This window comes from Zingiber officinale, chromosome 3A (genome assembly GCF_018446385.1).
Source record: "Zingiber officinale cultivar Zhangliang chromosome 3A, Zo_v1.1, whole genome shotgun sequence".
NCBI lineage: Eukaryota > Viridiplantae > Streptophyta > Magnoliopsida > Zingiberales > Zingiberaceae > Zingiber > Zingiber officinale.
Genome location: NC_055990.1, coordinates 105,440,892 through 105,463,307, shown reverse-complemented (window position 1 = coordinate 105,463,307; position 22,416 = coordinate 105,440,892). Strand labels below are relative to the sequence as shown.

Genomic DNA, 22,416 nt, shown 5'->3' with positions numbered 1-22,416 from the left:
AAATATTAATTCTAAGGAGAGGTAGTAGTTAAAATTTTAAATTTTAAATTTAATTTGAAAATCTTTTTGAATTTTATTGCATACTTGTATTTTTATTGCTTTAACTTTATAGTTGTTTATCCTAACTTAACTTGGGTTACTCGCATTTAAAAAGGGGGAGATTGTTGGAACCCCAAGGTTATTTTTGGTGTGATCAACCAAGTTAGGTTAGGTCATGTTATTTTCTGATCCCTGTGTCTAAGTGTGCAGGAGCTTAGGAGCACAGGAAGTCGAGCGGAAGACGTAGCTAGCGAGAAGGACGACACGGGAGAGAGTTGACGGGCTCGTTGTGCCCGAGGGACGAGACGCTACAAAATAGTACGTCGGTCGACGAGAAGAACGTGCGATACGTTCGAGCGACGAGAAGTCAGAGCGAAAGCCTGCTTGAGGAGAAGGCCGAAATTGGATTCGGGTGAGCCTTATCTCGGTTGGCCGAAATCACCCAGGCGATTGCAGCAGCGGAAGATCTAGAGTGGAGTTATGGAGCTACTAGAGGCGCCTTCAACCAGGGCCGGCTCAAGGCATAGGCCATTAAGGCCTATGCCTAGGGCCCCAATTTTAATGGGGCCCATTGATTAATTAATTAAAGATATTTAAAAAATTAAATTAGCATCATTAATATTAATTAATTATAAATGTCTTGCTAATTCATTAATGACACCTTATCAATTAATTCATTATCGATTCCACTTCCTATTTATACCTTGTACTTATCTTTATTTTCTCATTAATTGTCTACCATAATTTTATATGAGATTTTATTCTACCTTAAATATAATTCATTTTTAAATTGACATATTTCTTTCTTTTTTTATTATTACTCCGATTCCCATTTTATTTTACAATTAGTAATACTATTCTTATAAAACCTAATGAATTCTTTTCTTCTCAATATTTCTTAAAAATCTTAATAGTTCTATCATTAGTGCATTGCATTGTGCCCTTTTCTTTTTTCATCAGCGATTTTGCATGTTTCTCCTTCCTCACCGATGATACTTGCAGAGAACGTTCTTCTCTTCCTTTGCCGATAATATTTCTTTCTCGCTCTTTCTTTTTATTTCTCGATAATAATATGAATTAGAGATTTTTTTTATCATAAAATACAAAGTAAAATGCATTAGCAAAAATAAATTTTTTAAAATTAAAATTAATAAAATCTATTTGACATTCTAACTAAAAAGATTAAATAATTTAATAATTTTATTAATAAAAAATAAAAATATTATCAAAATACCCATCAGAAAACTAAATTTTATATAAAAAATTATCTTTTTTTAAAAAAAAATATTTAATTCTTTTTAATAACTAATTTTAAAAATATTTTTTTAATTATTATTTTCGGTCCCAAATCTAAATGAAAAATGTTTAAAAAAATTAAAAATATATTAAAAAATTTTGTTTTTAAATTTTTTTTGCCTAGGGCCTCAAGGAATCTTGAGACGGCCCTGCCTTCAACAGAAGTTGAAGGTGCCTCTACGACCTTCAGGCAGAACGTGCCTCTGCGACCTTCAGGCAGAAGGCTTCTTCAATGGCTAAAGGCGCCTTCAACCAGCCATGGAAGGCGCCTTCCATGGATGGAAGATGCCTTCAATGAACAGTGCAAAGACACCTTCAAAGTCTATGGAAGGTGCCTTCGACCAAGCAATTTGGCCGTTGCGGAAAAGGATAAAGTTTTATCCTTTAACCTCGCTGGAGGCACTTTCCAGCTCTATGGAAGGCGCCTTCAGCCTGTGGATAACTTTTCGGAAGGACTATAAAAATACCCCTGGACATAGGAAAAAATGTAACAATTTTAGTATTCAGTTTCCTAGTCTTTTTGAGCTATTAATAAGTGTAAAAGGATTCTCCGTCTTCAGTGAAGGTGATTCTTAGTAAGCGTTCATTTGCCTTGGATTAACAACCATCTAGGTTTTAACCAAGTAAACTCTGCTACCTTTTATTGATTTTTTTAAGTTATTGTTTATGTTATAATTGCATTACTAATCCGAGTCGAAAGATTGAGAAAGGTTTATTTTTGTGTTTTAGGCAACTCAACCCTCTTCAGCTGGCCTACCCGGACCAACAATATATACGTGAGTCATATAAGTTAGTATACTTTTATTTAATACTAGATAGATTTTATAAATGTTAAATCCCATATATTACTTTTATAAAACTTAATGCTAAGTCTAAATAGAAACATATATTCATGATTATACAATTCCATATATATATCCACATATATAAAATTAAGTTATAGATTTATAAATGCTAAGCCATTTACATTATTTTTATAAAACTTAATACTATGTCTAAAATAGAAACCTATCATGATTATATAAAATTATATATATATATATATATTAAATCTAACTAAATATATATTTAAATTAATAAATTAAATCTGAATTCTAATTAAATATAATTAATCTAATAAATAACCTTAATTAAATAAATTTGAAACCTAATTAAATTGTAATTAATCCAATAGATCCTCTTAATTAAATAAATCCATATTCTAATTAAATTATAATTTAATCCAATAAATATCCGTAATTAAATAATCGATTTCATACACTACAATTTCAATCAACTCTTAACTTAAATAGGGTATTCTCAAACAGGTTTTCTATCTTACCTGTTTACCTTATAAAATCTAAAATGACTTTTTTAAAATCCAGAAAAATTATAGTAAATTTCATAAATTCCTATAAACTTATTTTATGATAAATTATCCACTGGAATATATTTATTTTCCTTAAAATAATTTAATTATGCCATATTTGAATTATATTCAATTTTTTATTATATTTTTGGTATATTACACCAGTATACACTCAATCCTTAAAATGATAGAGAATAAAGAAAGTAAGAATATCAGAATCATCAGGTGCACATACTGAATTTCTAATCCTAACACTACTATTAATGTGAAGAATAGAGATGCTCAATCTTGTTCAATGCGATAGAAAGTAGTAAAGAGGAAAGACAAAGAAGAGTAGGACCTAAATTGATATATTGAATAAGGTTGTGCAACGATTAGTAACACATTTAAAGGAGTATAATAACAATAAGAAAATGTACTAACTCATCTAAATACATCAATTCCTCGTAATGGATATACGAGACATGACAAATAAACAACTTCATGACACTCTAGTAATATATAAGTAATTGAAGAAAAGTTTAAACATATATTAAATTTTTTTATCTTATTAATTAATTATAGTTTGTAATTTCTATGATTTATTATTTTATGTTTTATTAACGTGATTTATACTTCCATATTTTAATTTCGAACTTATAAAATATACATTCGTGTATGTTGTATTTTTCTTTTAAAAAAAATATTTCTTAATGCATATGATAATAGGGTGTTATAACATCCTTTGGTGTCAAACAACATTACGAAGGAGTGTCATAACACCCCTTCACATAAACGCGCTTATGTGTTTATTTTTTTAAATTTTATTTATTAAAAAATATAAATTTTAAAATTAAAAATTAAATATGGATTTGGTGGCCCACAAACAACTATTTTATTTAATAAATATATTCTAAAAATTAAATATTATTTTTGGAAAATAGTAAAATTATTTTTTAAAAAGTAAGATTATTATTTATTATTATTATAATAATAATAATAATTTAAATATTTTAAAACATATTTAAAATATATTTATTTAATATGATATAATTTTAAAATAATTGAGTGGACGGTGAAACTCATAAATAATGAGTGTTAATGTTAAAAGGAATATATGTGAAGAAAGAGATATGTTGTTATAATGAGTATATGATAGTGAATTCATAAATAATGAGTGTTAATATTAAAAGCAATGTGGGTGAAAGAGATATGTCGTTATAATGAGTATGTGGTAGTGAAACTCATATTTTTTTTAATGAGATGATAAGTGTTATAATGGTAATATATTATGAATGCTCTTATATTATACTTTTTTTTTTGTTTAAAAAAATATATTATTCAATTAATCATAATATTTGATTATGGAATTTGAATGGGGTTAGTAAGATATTTGATTATGAAATTTGAAAATGAGATATTTAATAGATAAAATCTATAAATATTTAGTGGTATCTAAAATTTAAATATCATTTTTAGAAGTAGACCGGTAATAGGAGGAGGAAAGACGGTAATTAGTAATTACTAGATTTGATTGGATTACCTAAAAATAAATTGCGACGTTAGGAAATTTGAACCCGACGTGAATCGAACACGCAACCTTCTGATCTGGAGTCAGACGCGCTACCATTGCGCCACGGATCCTGTTGTATGCATTTACATTATTTATTTATATTAAGTTTTTATTTTACCCAGCTTCAAATCGGAATATCTTCGCGAGAGCTCACCGATCGATCCAGTGACCGTCCACATGTCCATGGTCGCATCTCACTCTCCTCCGCCGCGTCGGCTCCTGCTCCGTCACTTTTTCCCCCTTCGCCGCTTCTCCTCCGACCACCCCGCCGCCGTCGCCTCCGCATTCCTCCGCCAGATCGCCGCTGCCTTCTACCGCCACCGCGACCCCGACCCCGGCCTCCTCCCCGTCTCCGCCGCCCTACGCACCACCCACGTTGAATCCTTGCTCCACCTCCTCCGCACCGACCCGCCCTCTGCTGTCCGCTTTTTCCGATGGTCCGAGCGACATCTTGGCGCACCCCCTACCCTCCTCTCCCTCTCCATCGCCGCCATCTCCTCGCTACGCTGCCGCATGTTCAGCGAAGCAGACAGTATCGTCAACTGCATGGTGCGGGAGTTCGACCTAAAGGATGTTCTCTCTGTGTTCCCTGCACCTCCTCACCCGGAAGCTGGAATGGCCTGTACATGTTTGATGAAATGCTACAGTCGTGCTGGGATGATCGACCGATCTTTCCAGGTTTTTTTGTGGGCTCGCAGGGTGGGCATATCACTTTCTTGGGTCGTTGTCTCAGAGGTCTTGAATTCCTTAATCAGTATGGGTAATATGGATGTGTTACTGAGCCAGGAAAGTTCAGACCTTTATAGCACTGTGATGAGTACTCTTCTGAAGAAAAGATGCACTGAACAGATCATCTCGTACCATTGGAACTTGGCGAAGAAAGGGTTTGTACCTCCCGTTCATGAATTGACCAAATTTCTGAATACTCTGTGCAAAGAGAATCAGATTGGCACGGCATTTGATCTGTTTTACTTGACTTTAGAAGTTGGTCCAAAGCCGAGCGTGGTGACTTATAGCACTTTGATTCATGCTTGCTGCAAAGAGGGCAGGTTGGACGATGCCATTGAGGTTTATGAGCTGATGGTAGAGAGGGGCATAAAATCTGATTTGGTTGTGTATAGCATCTTGATCCATGCGTTCTGCAAGCAAGGAAGAACAGAGGAGGGGAATAGTCTGTTTCACAAGGCCTTGACTAGTGGGATTAAACCTGACGCCATTGTCTATAGTTCACTTATCAATGGCTATGTTAGGCTTCGGGAGGTGCAGAAAGCATTTGAGTTCTATAATAGGATGGTTGATGATGGTGTAGCGGCAACAGCTATTACATATGGCATTCTGATCCATGGACTGTGTCAGGATGATAGAGTTGATGAGGCTTATGGGGTCCTATCTTTGATGGTGAAGCAGTTGCTTGAGCCAAATGTTATGACATTTAGTGGCCTCATAGATGGTCTCTGCAATAGTGGAAACTTGAGAGAAGCATTTGCACTATATAACAAGGTGATACATTCGAATTGCAAACCTGATATGATACTTCAGAATTTGCTTATAAAGGGTCTCTGTCGGTGGGGCAAGATTGATGATGCACTTAGATTATTTTTCAAGTTTGGCTTGGTAACTAACCTTGTTACGTATAATATATTAATAGATGGATCTTGTTCAGTTAGCAGATTCAAAGATGCAGTTAGATTATACAGATTATTGATATTGAATAATGTTGAAGCTGACATAGTTACTTTTACGGTGCTTATCAAAGGAATGGCAAGTGGTGGAAGGTTACATGATGCTGTAAATTTATTCTTTCAAATCTTAAAAAGGGGCTTTGCACCGGATGCATTGATGTATTGCAGCTTGATTGATGGTTTCTGCAAGCTTGGTTATCGACTTGCTGGCTTTAAAGTGTTTGACATGATGCAGAGAAATGGTGTTCAGCCTGATATTTTTATTTATAATGTTCTCATCAATTCTCTTTTCAAGGAGGGTCAAGTGGATGAGGCACTGAAATTGATCACCCAACTAATAAAAGAGGGCTTCAAGCCTGATGCTGTTACTTGTAATACAATAATTTGTGGCTTATGCTATCTAGGAAAACTGGATGAAGCTGTTGAATTATTTGGAAGATGGATTGGTAGAGTATTTAAGCCAAATACTATAACCTATACGATTTTGATTCATTCATATTGCAAGGAAGGGAGAATGGAGGAGGCACAACAATTGTTCAGTAAGATGGTTGATCATGGTGCGTGGCCTAATGTGGTGACCTATAGCTGTCTGGCAGATGGCTATTTCAAAGCTGAAAGAATGGAGAATGCCATGGAGCTACATGAATCTATGTTGGAACATCGAATCCTCCCAAACATTATTAGTTACAGTGTCCTGATAGATGGACTTTGCAAGAAAGATTGCATAGAGGAAGCATGGTTGGCTTTTCAATGTGCTACTAGCAGAGGTTTGTTGCCCGATGTTGTGGCATACACCATTTTGATCACTAAATTATGTGAAATTGGAAGATTAGTCGAAGCCAAGATGTTCTATGGTAGAATGATTCAAAATGGTGTCAAACCAGACAATTTTTTGTATAGTAAACTTTTGCATTGCTTAAAAGGATATGCTTGAACAACAATTGATGACCCTCAGTGATTTACAGAGAGATTAGAAATTCCTTTACCTATGTATAAGCAGCATTGTGTTGAATTTCAATTTTTCATGGCTTTTTTTACTTTTGTTTTGCTGCAGACATTTTAGTCATTGAACTAAAGAGAAGAAGAAAGATATCAAGCTAATATCTCAGTGACTCCTCTTGGTGATTGATCATCCTCCGAAAGAAACTTTAGGACCTTCTCTTCTCTTCAATATGCCTCTTCTTGAACTATTTATCTCGCAATTGCTGATAGCTTACATGCTCTTTCAAGTTTATCCTACGTGTTGCAATGTCACGATCATGAATACTTCCTACTGGCAGCACTAGCGACTACCTTGCGTGGCTGATGGATGATGTCTCTTCCTTTCGGTCGGAATTCTCTTGGGTAGTCTATGACAGGGTAGTAATCGATACATACCATCATTTAACTTTCTAGTAGTTACATTACATGCCGATCAGCTTAGTAAAAATATCATGTATGGTGATATGGCGTGTTGTAAGTGGTCCAAAGATAAGGTGGGGTCAATAGTCAAGTTGATGTGGCGAATAAAGTCAAGGTGAGACGGCAATCATAGGTAGGGTATACGTATCCGAACGAACTACCTCTCAAAAGCAGAGTTTCCAACATAAACCCGAGCGGTTACAGAGCCGGTCGGACTGACAGAGCTCAGCTTTCTGCTTCTCCAATATAAGGTTCTTAGCATAAATTTGATCGGTCCTACTGTTGATTGGACTTACGGGGCCCAGCTCCCCGCTTCTCCAGTGTAATGTTCTCAGCATAAACCCGGTCGGTCCCAACATCGGTCGGACTTATTGAGCCTTACTCCTTGCTTCTCTCCAATGTAAGGTTCTCATCATAAACCCGGGTGACCTTAGAGTCAGCCGAGCATACGGGCTCAGCTCCCCCACTTTCTATGTGCAAGTTTATCGGCATACAGTTGGCTGGGCCCTAGAGCCGGCCAGGCATACGAGCTCAGCTTTCCACTTTCTCCTATTCAAGTCTCTCAGCATATAGCCGGTCGAGTCCTAGAGCCGCTCGGATATATGAGGCTTATCCCCCCACTTCTCCTGTGTAAATCTCTTAGCATCCATCCGCCAAGACCTAGAGCTAGTCGGATCCCTGCTAGGAGACAACATTGTCAGAGAATCGTAACAACTTGTTAGAGAATAACAGCTACTCACCATAGAGTATTCCTTTATTCTAACATATACACACAATTGAACATTCCTCTGCCAAGAGGAGGACTACTATACAAACTCCATCACCTGACATATTCTGACACCAGATATTGTCTATTGTCTCATTATTATGGAGGGTATGAGAGACACTATAAAAAAAAAGTCTTCTCCATTGGCTAGATACACTCACTTACGCAAATGCATCAAAGGCACTCAAATACCATTGTTTTACTATTATGCTATTCATCTTGTTCTCCATTTTGCTCAGCTACTATTCTAACTTAAGTGTCGAAGTACCTGCGCTAGGGACCCCCTCCCTGGTCTCTATCTAACATTTTCATTGGCTCTATCTGTGGTATGCATAGGTGATAAGCCGAAATAATTGAGTGTCACGAATGGACTTATCAAATTAACAAATGATATCCACTGAATCCCTTAATTACACAATGGTGTTGTAATAACGAGCCCAGGATTGATCTCTCGAGGAACTAGCAGTCGGATGATAACCTAGGATTGCACATTATTCTCGTTTTTGGGGGGTTTAATATGAAAATGGGGGGTTTTAAGCTTTGAATATAAATCTAACAAATGAAAAGCACAGAAATTAAGAACTAATCTAATGCATAAAGAAAATCTAACTAGGTGCCAATAATCAAATCATAACGCATTGTCACCTTACGTTGTGATTAAACCATCAACACTCACTTAAACTAAGAATAAAATAGCAAGGCACAAATGGAATACAATCTAAAGCAACATTTAAATCTTAACTACAAAAACTAAGCTACTCAACAGTGCTACGAATTAAACTAAAGTAGAATTAAGAACAATTTCAAACATCAATTGAAACTAAATTACCCAAAACACTTGAATTAAAAATATTAAACTAAAAAGAACTATGATTACTGAATCCAACAACATAAACTGAAATATAAATCTATCAACAGTAAAGAGAATGCAAAAATTAAAATCGAATCCATCACAATACCAAACCAATCTACACGGCAACTTCTCCTTGCCGTCACACAAGGAAACATCCATGAAACCTCACTTCAGCAATCGGGGAAAACAATCTCAGTAGCTAAACTCAACTCAACCTTTACCAGATTCACCGAACACCTCTCCAAGCGAAACTGACAAAGATCGGAGCTACCAAACTCTGGAAAATTTGCAATTCTGTGAACTGTGGACTCGGATCTGCTGTGGAGAAGATGGTGGATGGAATGTCATCGGGAACGGTTCAGTAGCTGTGGAGGAACGCCGCCAATGCTCACTGATGGAAGCGGAACCACCGATTGGAGGAACACCTCCAAATCAGCAGCAGCAGAACAGAGTATCGCAGAGCACAATTCTCGCCGTAGGAATGCCTTGGAGTGAGGTCAGATCGCCGAAAGCTGGTCGCAAGCATATGAGAGCATCGTCGCCAATGAAGTCGCCGGAAAATGGATCTGGAAGTAGAGATGGGGTCGGAATCTCGGAGAACGCCGTGCGACGCGAACGCTATGCTGCGGAGGAGATCGACAACCATGAACACTGTAGCTTCCCTGTTTTAAATCATATCCAGATCTGAACGGACGGCTGTGAGCAATTCGGGTCTTGATCAACGGTGAAAAGTCGCTCAAACTCCTATCCGAAGGTGCTGATCTTGATCAAGGGTCTGGATCTACTCTCCCATAGGCTGGATTGACCAGATCTTCACTGGATGGTTCAGATCTATCCAATCTTTGATGAACAGTCCATAATGCTTTGCAACTTGATCTTCTTGTTTAAACTCCGATTCGAGCACAGATTCGGTTCAAATAGATCCAAATCCAAGATCTTTTGATGACTACAAAATAAGAATAAAATATTAGCATCAAATAACACGAAAATAAAATAATTTGTAATTAAGTCCAAAATCGATACAATGCATAAAATATGATGTAACCATGATTTAAACCTATGAAATCAACATCAAACCATGTATATATGAATCAAAATAATATAGTAAAATCATGGTTATCAACAAGTCCACAACTCCCAGCTCTCAATCCGCAGCGTCCAACTCAAAGTCTCTCCTCTGTCAACATTCTAGCCACATTGACAGCCCCTCTCTCTACTCAGCTTTCGGACAAGATCAAATTTAACACTGTCTGTGAGAATCTTCGTGAGTTTTGAAACGTAAAGATGGACACAACCGATGCAATCAACATCGTCATGACTTTATAGGACTTCAACAAACACATCACCACTACAGTGCAAAAGTAGTGAATTAGAATTTCCTGGTCTCTCCCCGACTCCGTGAATATTTGAGAATCGAGGAATTGAGACAAATATTTCAAAGCATAATGCAATTTAAGCCGATCGGCAGCCCCCATCAAAATGGAATTAAATTTAAATCCGAGCAGATTCATCCAAGCTCCAAATGACAGTTCAATCGTCCCAAGCAGCTGATTTGTCCTGATTGGCAGCTTGAGATTATCTGCTTAAGCCATCTTGACAGATAAGTCTAAAACTTGAGTTTTAGAGTTTAAATTTAGATTATATCCCTATACTTATCAGGTAGGAGGCTCGTCTCTTAATGGTCACTCAGCGATTGTTATTTCTAAATAGCCACACAGCTAGTAGCTTCAAATGGCCACATAGTCAGTAGCTCCAAATGGCCACATGGTTGTTATTTCTAAATGGTCACTTGATCGGTATTTCTAAATGGTCACTCGGCCAGTATCTCCAAATGGTTACATGGTCGGTGATGCAGTGATAAGGAGAGGCCCCACCCCACAGAGGGTAGTTTTCACGGTGGAAGTCAAAGTCAAGGTGATCAACGTGCAGATAGTCTTGGCCAGTCGAACAAGCATGCCCCGACCAGGGGGAGAAGGTCCTGGTACTATCCCTCCTTCGACACGGGGAGGTGTCAAATGACGGATGCTCAATGGAATATGAGATGCTGAATGGAGGAGAAGACGATGTGCAAAAGCTGGGCCGAGCGGCTACCTCGCTCGGCCAGGCAATAGAGCTCGACATTGGCAGAGCTCAACTTCAACCGAGCGGCTACCTTACTCGACCAGGCAACAAGTTTCAACATTGGCAGAGCTCAACTTCGGCCAGCGGCTACCCCGCTCAGCTTGGCAGCAGGTCTCGACAGTGGCAGAGTGGAACTTCTGCCAAGCGAACATGACACCAGCATAGTAGAGTTCCGACCAAGCGGATGTGGCACAAGCACGGTTGAGTTCCGGCCGAGCAGACGAGATACAGGAACAGTGAAGTTCCGACCGTGCGGTCAGCCCGCTCGGCCTAGCAACATACTCTCTCTGGTCTCCATCGACATCCCTTTGGGAGTTAGTGTCGTCGACATTAGGCATGGACAGCCAGAAGATCGTATGACAGAAGCTTCCACTGTCACCTTAGATATATGCTCGACCTATTACGGAACTATGTTAGGGACACTTTACTGACAAATTTTTCAAGGGAAACTTGGGAAAGCGTGCTCACCTTAGGGAGCGTGCACATGCGCTACAGGAGCTCTATATAAAGGGGGGGTCCAAGTATCGGCGAAGGTACTCATAACGTAATAGGCGATACACTATGCTCGCTACTATTCATTCTTGCTCCGCCTTCTACTTCATCGTCGGTGACTGACTTGAGCGTCGGAGGGCCAACGCTGGGGACTCCTTCCCTGGCTCGACACTGACATAATTTGTGTTGCAGGTCCAAGTGAAGTCTATAGACGGTCAACGGGAGTGCCATATCCCCAACTTTCTATCTCATCGACTTCCGGATAAGATTATATTTAACGCTGTCTGTGGGAACTTAACCTGCATCCGAGTTGAGAAGATGGAGGTCCAAGCGAAGTCTATAGGCAGTCAACGGGAGCGTCATATCCCCAGCTTTCCATCTCATCGACTTCCGGATAAGATCATATTTAACGCTGTCTGTGAGAACTTAACCTGCATCTGAGTTGAGAAGATGGAGGGACGCTAGACGACTCACCACCATGACGCTCACCAAGGAGGAGCTCAACATACTCATGTAAGCCCGAACAGCGAAGATGTTTTTGTAGCAACAACAACAAACACTAGCCGATCGGCTAGTACAACAGTCGGTGACATCAGCAGCAGGAGGGCGAGCGGGATTGGAAGACCGATCGGAACCAGTTTCCATATGGAGATAGAATAGAGGTCTGACCGGCACGCAGAAAGCGCCGCTCGTGCCTATCCCATTTTACTGCACCCTGCTCGAAACCCCCTAAAAAATAGCTCAAGTGAAGCAGGAGAGGGGATCATCTTCGAACAATGCTCTCGTTTGGGATGCGCGAAAAGGAAAGGCGCCCAGAAGTCACGCTTCACTCGAGCGGATCAATCTGCAGTTCTCTCAAGTGATCTTGAGTGGCCCTCTACCCAGGCACTATACCTCACTGGTGATTGGGGAATACAACGGGACAATCAATCCAGATGATCATCTGGATAAATTTAATAATGCGGCCACGCTGCACCAGTACATGGATGCATGGGGTGAAGTGTCGAGTCTCTCACCACTTTCTCCGATTCGGTGCAGCGGTGGTTCCAAAGATTGCCAGATGGCTCAATATGTATCTTCAAGGACTTCCGAGCTGCATTCTAACACCATTTCGCCAATAGATGACGCTATCAGAAGATGAGCGCCAGCCTCTTTGCCCTGAAGCAAGGGCCCAAGGAAGCGCTCCGAGCGTACATCAGACGCTTCAACAAAGTAGCCATGGATATTCCTCAGTCTCATCCGAGACAATGATGAACGTCTTCACTCAACGACTCATCGGAGGATAATTCTTCTGGTCGCTCATCTAGAAGCCGCTCAAGGACTTCAACCACTTGCTTAGGAAGGCTAATGAATACATAAATGTTGAAGAAGCCTAGGCAGCAAGGAAAAAGGAGACGTCAGCTGAGCCCGCGCCGACACTCGAGCGGCGACTGACAAGCAGCCACCAACCTCCCAAAGGGCCAAGAGCAGAGGGAGCGTACACATGCCATGCAGCATGTGGTCGTCGGTCAGCAAAAGATGACGAAAGACAAGGAATGGTTGCCAATGTTCTGCTCCTTCCACCAAATGGTGACACACAACACCCACAATTGCTATGATCTAACACCAATCAACAACCAACCGGCTCCGAGAGGATTCCACCGCTGATCTCCAACACACGATTGGCGACATCAACAACGATCTACCAAGTGATGAGAGGCGAAAGAAGGGTGCCAGGCGCCCGAGTGGCACCATCAGCATCAGCGAAGAGATAACACTGATCCCTCCTGAGACTCGGTCAAGCGAAATAGACCCTCCACTCGAGAAGAAGAGAACAGAGGCAATCACTCATGAGGAGAAATAGGCATGATCGTCGGTGGGCCGACCAGCGACGACTCCAACCGAGCCAGGAAGTTGTACGTTCGGCGACTAGAGATCCATGCCGTAAGGTGCAGCAAGGAGAAGGCAGAAGGACCCGAGATCAACTTTGGCCCAGTGATTTGGAGGGAGTTGAGATCCTTTATGACGACACACTGATCATCCAAGCAGTAATTACTAATTATACTATTCACCGAACTTTTATTGATATAGGGAGTTCGGTGAACATCATCTTCAAGAAGGCGTTCGACCAATGACAAATTGATCGAAATGAGTTGCTGCCCATGACAACCCCACTATATGGCTTCATAGGCAACGAGGTACTACCACTCAGACATGCTCAATTGGCCATCTCGCTCGGGGAAGAGCCACTGAGGAGAACCAGGACCACCAACTTCATCATGGTGGGCACACCGTTGGCCTACAATATCATCTTGGGTCGATCGGCGTTCAATGAATTCCAGGCGGTGGTGTTTACCTATTGCCAAAAGATCAAGTTCTCGGTGGACGACTGAGTGGGTAAAGTCAAAGGCGATCAGTTGGCCGCTCGACGATGCTACGTTGAAATGGTAAAGAACACAGCGAGAAGCGCTCGGAAGAATCCATGCTTGGAGGTGAACGCAACCACCAAACTTCATGGGTTGGTCTACGGGAAAAAAGGAAAGTCTAAATTCACCCAAGCCAGATGGGGGCCACCATATTAATCACAGTCGATTGGGAATCTAAGAAGAAGGCAGAGCGGCCGTGGAGCACAGATCATCTCGAACCCTACAGGGCCGAATGAGAGGTGCACGAGTGAATGTATTTTTGTATGTTTCCTTAACGCAGGGAAAAATATGAATAGAATGCCTCTTGAGATGCGTCTTCCTCAACGGTCAAGCGGCGTCCTTAAATCCTTGTCGTCATCAACGGTCGAGCGACGATCTTAAACCATTGCCGTCATCAACGGTCGAGCGGCGACCTTACACCCTAATCTACACCAATGGTTAAGTGGCGACCTTAAATCCTAGTCTATGTCAACAGTCGAACGACGACCTTAAAACATGGTCCGCGTCAATGGTCAATAAGTGACCTTAAACCCTAGTCTGCATCAACGGTCGAGCGGTGACCTTAAACCCTCGTCTTCTCAAACGGTTGAGCGACGACCTTAAACCCTTACCTCGATGATTGGTCAAGTGACGATCTTATAACTCAAGAATGATGAACGATCGACCAGAATATACGGTGACCATTCGCCACTATTCTTTAAAGTACTCCATGACCAAGCAGAAGCTCGCAGAGTCATACGGAACCACTCTCAAAACAAAATGAGTCGATCGGCTAGATAGACCAGTCGACACCGACCGGAGGAGTCATGAGGCACGAGTTTATGCAATGTTTGAAAGATGAGTTCAAAAAACAAGTACTAGCAGAAGATAAAAGACCGCCAAATGGATGATCATTCATTAATACTTAAAAAGATTACAAATATCGTGCAAGAGGGTTACAAACGCTCACTCGAGGGAGGCTCACTCTAGATAATCCAGGGCATCATCGAGCAGTGATTCGGTCAACTTGTCCCAACTGATGACCTTACTCGATAAAGCATAGGAGATGTAGTCGCCTTCCTGGAGTTGGCCGAACGCCCCTTCGATTGCCAGATCGAACAGGCGAAGGACTCGGTCAGCGACCTTATCATTGAAAGCGTCCGAGCGGATGTAGTTCCTCTTTATAGCCTCGAATCAGCTAGGCTTGGCGCCTTGATATGTTTTCAAGGCCGCTCGGGAAGCCTCCAGCTCATCCTTCGTAGTGGCCAGCTCATTATTTTTTACCGTGGGTTGGCCTCGAAGGGCTATTTCTTCGGCTGATTGGCTATTCTGTCTGGCGACCAAAAAATCTTCGGCTTCTTTAAGATTCTTGGTGAGAACCCGGTTCTCTTTATTCTTCAGGTCAAGGTCTTCGATGGCTCGGAGCTTCCTCGCATTGGCTGATTTGATCTTGGCATCGAAGGTGGTGACCTGCTTGTTAAGTCGAGCTAGAAGAGAGGCCTGCTCTGCACTCTTTCCCCACTCGGCCTCGAGCATCTTGGTGCTCTTCTCCAAGTCGGCCCTCAGTTTAGCCACATCGATGTTCGTCTGCTCTTGGGAGGCGGACGATTAGCCACTCGACACCTTTATCTTCTTGACTTCCTCATCCAAAAATGTGAGCCTATGGCACATGGCCAGGCTCTCTACCCAATACTGCGAACTAGGAAAATATAAGTGCCAAGCGGAAATAGATTAAGAAGAATATAACATTTACCCCAGTCGACATCTGGGTATGGTTGTCCGCTAGCGCCCCAAGAAGCATCACCACCGCACGGGTTCAGGCGTTCACCCATATCTATACGAGCAGCCCCTGGATAATTATTTAGTGCTCTGGCGCTTGGAATGCAGTGCTCACCGACTCATGGCATTCTTCAGTCGGTAGATGGAGAACCGCCATTATATGCGCTGGTCGCTCAGGGTTGACTAGGCAGATGTTGCTCGTCTGGATGGCCGAGAAAAGGACAACGGACGGATGCCAGATTTCTTGACCTTCGAGGGAGGTGGCATGAAGGCCACACGTGGCGCATAGATGGTCCCTTGCGATAGATTGGACAATGATGGCGTCCGATCAGACGACGTGGGGCTAGCAGTCTCTTCGACGGAAGCGGGGGTCGAAGTTTCAACCCGCTCGGCAGGCCGCACCGCCAAGGATGAGGAGCATGATGAAGGCTCCGCCCGACGCCTCTTGCGCCTGATCATCGACTCTCCTGAGGAGGCCAAGCCTGACGCCCATCAACCGGGACAACCGTCTGCCATTCGGAGGGAGGTTGTGATCCACTAGCTGCTCCACCACTCGCCAAGACTGGAGCCACCTCGTTCTCATCTTGGGGATCTTCCTTAGAGTCGATCGGCTGTAGGCTACAACTCTCCAACTCCTCCACAGTTGCCGCATTCATGGCAGAATCCGCTAGTTTAGCCTTGCCATCCAGATGAGCGCGTAGCATGACTTCGGCTGCAAAAGAGGAAGAAAAATTAGTTGAAATCAAAGGAATGAGTGAAGAAGTCGCATACCTAGGCTGGACGGAAGTTGGGTGTGGATCGGACTCAAGCCGAAGATGTAGAGGACACCCTCCAGTAGCAACTTATGGATGTCATATTTCTAACTGACCAACATCGAAGCTGCGTTGAGGTAGTCCAATCGGCTCTTGTAATTTTTCAGGGGAGGCTAATTTACCACTTCGAGCTGGCAGTGAGTCGAGAAGTTTGGCCGCTCAGGAAGGCGTACAAAAAAGAAATATTCCCTCCAGTACTTGTTGGAGGTCAACATTTTATCAAAGAAAATCAAGCCCACTTAGGCTTGGAAAAAGAAAGTCCTCAACTTTGACAATTTTGGATAATAAAAATAGTGGAAGATCCGGAGGGTGAGAGGAATGGTGTGCAGGTGGAATAGAACAACTACCCAGCATAGCGGCCGAAAGGAGTTCAACACTAGTTGATGAAGGGAGATGTGAAAGTATTTACAAACAGTGGGAAAAAATGGATGAATGGGAAACCACAGACCGACGGTAAACTGATCTCTAAAGAAGGTAATACAATTAGGCGGCGGAGAATTTGGCTAATCTAAAGGAGAACAAAGAATAATTTGTATCTAGAAGGAAATTTGAAAGTGGTGGTCAGACTCTCAGCGTCGCCAACGTTAAACCTGGACTCAATAGAAGTGTACCAAATCCCAAGGACGCCGACAAGCGTCTGTGAGGAACTCGCCATCGTAAAAAACACAGGATGTGCGAGGGGAAGGAAGGCCACTGGAATATCGTCGAAACATAGAAACGCTGATAAAACTCGAAGATGGGGGCGATTGGAAGGAAGCTTACTGGAAAAATGTCATCGGAGGAGTAGGAAGGGAGGAATGTCGCCGGAGCATAAAAGAGTTAGCGCCGAAGAGCTTGAAGACAAAGATGCGAAGGAGGTAGCGGCGACGCGCATAGGATTATAAGCCTCTGGGTCGCCCAACCCGAGCCGTCGGATGTGGCACCTCGCCACAGGTCGACATTTAATGAGGGCAATTAAAAGGCATGAGGGTTCGCTCAGAAATAATGTATAGGGATTTGCATGATTTCCCAGAAATATGGGTGACGTAAGCTTGGTTCGCGCTCGCCCAAGATAGCCCAAGAACAAATTTCAGAAGTATAAATGTTTGTGGTACCGATTGACTTGAGGGAGCAGACCTACAGCCGAATGACAAGCTTCAACAGGTCGACCAACAGAGAGCGGTTACGTCCCGATCAGAAACCAAGGAGTGTCTAAGTCAATCGGGCGGCGAACTTCGCACACAATTTTTGTCTAGTCAGTCGGACTTGCAGCTTTTGTTGACTAGACTTGAGGGGGAGGCATGTGATGCGGTGATAAGGAGGGGCCCCACCCCGTAGAGGGTAGTTTCCATGGTGGAGGTCAAAGTCAAGGCGATCAATGCGAAGATATCAACGGTCGGTCGGGTGAGCATGCCCCGATCGGGAGGAGAAGGTCCCAGTACGATCCTGCCTTCGACATGAGGAGGTGTCAAATGGCCAACTCTGAATGGAGTATGGGACGTTGAATGGAGGAGAAGATGATGTGCTAAAGCCGGGCCGAGCGGCTACCCCGCTCGGCCAGGCAACAGAGCTCAACATTGGTAGAGCTCAACTTCGGCCGAGCGGCTACCTTGCTCGGCTAGGCAGCATGTTTCAGCATTGGCAAAGCTCAACTTCGACCGAGCTGGATACCCATCTCGGCCAGGCAGTAGGTTTTGACATTGACAGAGCTCAACTTCGGTCGAGCAGCTGCCCCGCTCGGTTTGGCAGCAAGTCTTGGCAGTGGTAGAGTGGAACTTTGGCCGAGCGAACGCGACACCAACATAGTGGAGTTTCGGCCGAGCAGATGTGGCACAAGCACTGTTGAGTTCTGGCCAAGAGAATGAGATACAGGAATAACAAAGTTCCGACTGAGCGGCCAACCCACTCGGCCTAGCAGCATACTCTCTCTGGTATCCATCGACATCCGTTTGGGAGTTAGTGCCACCGACAATGGGCATGGACAGTCATAAGATCGTACAGCGGAAGTTTCCACTGTCACTTCAGAGATATGCTCAACCTATTAAGGTACTGTGTCAGGGACACTTTACTCACAAATATTTTTAGGGAAAACTTAGAGAAGCATGCTCGCCTTGGGGATCCTGCACGCGTGCTACAGGAGCTCTATATAAAGGGAGGTCCAAGCATCGATGGAGGTACACAATATTCAATAGGCGATACACTGTTCTCGCTACTATTCATTTTGCTCTGCCTTTTACTTCATCGCCGGTGACTGACTTGAGCGTTGGAGGGCTAACGTCGGTGACCCCTTCTCTGGCTCAACACTAATATAATCTGTGCTGCAGGTCAGAGCGAAGTCCATAGGAAGTCAGCGAGAGTACCACATCCCCAACTTTCCATCTCATCGACTTCCGGACAGGATCATATTTGGCATCGTCTGTGGGAACTTAACCTGCATCCGAGTTGAGAAGATGGAGGATGCTGGATGACTCACCATCATGACGCTCACCAAGGAGGAGCTCGACATGCTCGTGCAAGCCCAAGTGGCGAAGATGTTAGAGCAGCAGCAACAACAAGCACTAGCCGATCAGCTAGCACAATAGCCGACGACGTCGACAACAGGAGGGTGAGCGGGATTGGAAGACCGACTGGCATACAGGAAGCGTCGCCCACGCCCATCCCATTTCATCGTGCCCTATTCCAAACCCCCTCAAAAATAGCTTAAGCGAACCAGGAGAGGGGATCATTTTCGGACGACGCTCATGTTCGGGATGCGCGAAAAGGAGATGACATTTTTAAATGGTCACTCAGCCTGTATCTCCAAATGGTCATATGGTCGGTATTTCCAAATGTTCACTCGGCCCGTATCTCCAAATAGCCACATGACCAGTATTTCTATTGCTCGACCCGTAAAAAGGTAAATTTCAAACCAATGGTTAACTGGAATCTCGTTATAGTCAAAATAAGAAAGGCTAAATTATTCATGGAAATGAAAGTAACAACGTTCGACCGACTCCGAGAAATTCCTATCAAAATTAGCTCAGCTTCAATCGATCGAGCAGTTTAATCAGCAGTGTTTAAAAGTTTTATTAACATCAATTAGCAATGTTAGTCAACGAATTCTGACTTATGAAAATCCAAACTCTCACCCCTGTTGTGAGTTATAAGCGAGAATGGCTCTCATGCCCAATAACCATCTGGTTGGCTATCCTAGACTCTCACCCCAACTGCGACTTATAAGTGAGCAAGGCTCTCGAGCCCAACAATCATCCGGTCGGTTATCCTAGACTCTCGCCCCAGCTGCGAGTTATAAGCGAGAATGACTCTCGTGCCAAATGACCATCCAATTGGCTATCCCAGACTCTCGCCCCAGCGTCAAGCTATAAGCGTGCAAGGCTCTCACGCATAATGATCATCCGGTCGGCTATCCCAAACTCTCACCCCAGTTGTGAGTTATAAGCGAGGAAGGTTCTCGCGCCCAACGACTATCCTGTCGGCTATTCTAGACTTTCGCCCTAGGATAAAGTTATAAATAAGTAAGGCTCTTACGCCCAAGGACCATATGTTCAGCTATCCCAGACTCTCGCCCCAATGGCTAGTTATAAGCTAGCAAGGTTCTTACGCCCAACGACTATCTGGTCGGCAATAGTGAGCAAGACTCCAATGATCATCTGGTCGGTTATGCCAGACTTTCGCCTTAGTGGAGAGTTATAAGTGAGTAAGGCTCTCGTACCCAAGGACCATCTGGTCGGTTATCCTAGACTCTCGTCCAAGAAGCAAGTTATAGGTGAGTAAAGCTCTTGCACCCAATGACCATCCAGTCGGCTATCCCAGACTATTGCCTCAGCTGCTAGTTATAAGCGAGTAAGACTCTTGCGCCTAATTACCATTTCGTCGGCTATCCCAGACTCTCGCCTTAACTACAAGTTACAAGCAAACATGGCTCTTGCGTCCAACGATAATCTGATTGACTATCCCAGATCCTCACATCACTCGACCGAGTTATAAGCGAGCCTGCCCTTGCATCAATGTCCCAGACTCTCGTGCCATCGAGCGAATTATAAACGAGCATGCCCTAGCGCCAATGTCCCAGACTCTCGTGTCGCCCGACCGAATTATAAGTGAGCCCACCCTCGTACATATATCTCAGACTCTCATGCTGCCCGACCTAGTTATAAGTGAGTCTGCCCTCGCGTTTGTCCCATCCTCTTGTGCTACCCGATCGAGTTATAAGTGAGCATGCCCTCGTGCCAATGTCCCAGACTCTTGAACCACCGGGTTGAGTTATAAGCAAGTCTGCCCTTGTGCCTGCATCCCAGAATCTCGTGTCGCTCGATTGAGTTATAAGCTAGCCTGCTCTTGCGCCTGTCCTAAACTCTTGCACTGCCCGACCGAGTTATAAGCGAGATTGCTCTCATGCTTATAACCCAAACTCTTACCTCAGTTGCGAGTTATAAGCATGCATAGCTTACGTGGCCACTGACTAGCCGATTGGTTGTTTCGACTCTTGCCACTCATTCACTTGGGCATAACTCCCAACACTCATCCTCTTGGGCATGGCCATCGCCCGCTCGGCACTTACATATCACCGCTCACTCGACATTCCTCACATATCATTGTTTGCTTAGCACTTACATATCATCACCGGCTCGACATTCCTCACATATCATCGTCTACTCGGTACTTACATATCGCCGCTCGCTCAGTACTCATATATCATCGCTTGTTCATCCCTTACATTTTGTCGCCCGCTCAACATTCCTTATATATCACCGCACTCTCAGTACACGCATATGCTGCCTGCTCGACCCTTACATATCACCGCCCGCTCAACATTCCTTACATATCACCTCCCACTCGATACTTAAATATCATCTCTTACTTGACACTTACATATCGTCACCCGCTCAACATTCCTCATGTATCACCACCCGCTCAGCATCATTTTCATTACTCACTCGGTACCATTACTGTCGCTCGCTCGATCTTGCCACAGCTACCCATTCAATGTTATGTGACAGGCCCAATGGTCTAAACTTTGTGGTCAAGAGTGATTCTATCTTAGCCATAAGTTTTCTAGTTAGTTGGACTCGGAGCTCCTTCGACTAGACTTGAAGGGGAGACTTGTAATACGACGTGTTATGAGTGGTCCCAAAGGTAAGGTTGGGTTGATAGTCAAGCTGATAGCGGTCAAAGTTAAGGTGAGGTGATTGGTTGCTACTCGGAAAACCTATAGGTTCCACTGTACAAAAATTTTGTACAAAGGTCTGAACCTTTTCCTAACTACCATGTGTTCTTTTAAATTAAATTTTGGATCGCCTGCGGAACTTAACACGTTTGATCCAAAACTTAATCTATTTGTTCTTTTAGGTTTTGACTTGGATCTCCTGCGAAACTTAACACGTTCGACCCAAGTCTCCTTAAGTTATTAATTCCATAAATATTAATTTCCATAAAAGGTTCCCAGTACTGACGTGGCGAGGCACATGGTCTTCTTGGATATGGGAGCAACCACCACCGACTAGACAAAACCTTTAATAGAAAGCTAATATTTAATTTCCTAAAATAACTTTAGGTTAACCAAAGAGAACAATCAAATCACAAGGAAAAGAAAGAAACAAAAGAACACAACTTCGAAAAACATATTCAAATACTAGAACGTAAGCCTCTTGTATTTGGTATTATTTCCATAAATAACTAGCATGATGCGGAAATAGAAATTACTAGTTATACCTTGTAGAAAAAACCTCTTGATCTTCTACCGTATTCCTCTTCTAACCTCGGACGTTGTGTGGGCAACGATCTTCCAAGATGAGAAACCACCAACCACCTTCTTGTCCTCCAAGCAAGGTTCGGCCACAAAAGAAAAGCTTCACCAAGGAGAAAAACCAAAATACTAACCAAGCTCCAAGATATGCTAGCTTTCTCTCCTT

General features: G+C 42.9%; 1 protein-coding gene and 1 non-coding gene across 2 annotated transcripts; one reads left to right on the top strand and one right to left on the bottom strand.

Moving 5' to 3' along the window:
* Positions 1-4,234: 4,234 nt before the first annotated feature.
* Positions 4,235-4,306, bottom strand: TRNAW-CCA. Its single transcript has one exon. It is a non-coding gene; the product is annotated as a tRNA-Trp (tRNA).
* An 84-nt stretch (positions 4,307-4,390) lies between these two features.
* LOC122052228 (putative pentatricopeptide repeat-containing protein At1g31840) lies at positions 4,391-6,906 on the top strand. Its single transcript, XM_042613661.1, has one exon. The coding sequence runs from the start codon at positions 4,413-4,415 to the stop codon at positions 6,849-6,851; it is 2,439 nt and encodes an 812-aa protein (XP_042469595.1). The 5' UTR covers positions 4,391-4,412; the 3' UTR covers positions 6,852-6,906.
* The last annotated feature ends 15,510 nt before the right edge of the window (positions 6,907-22,416 follow it).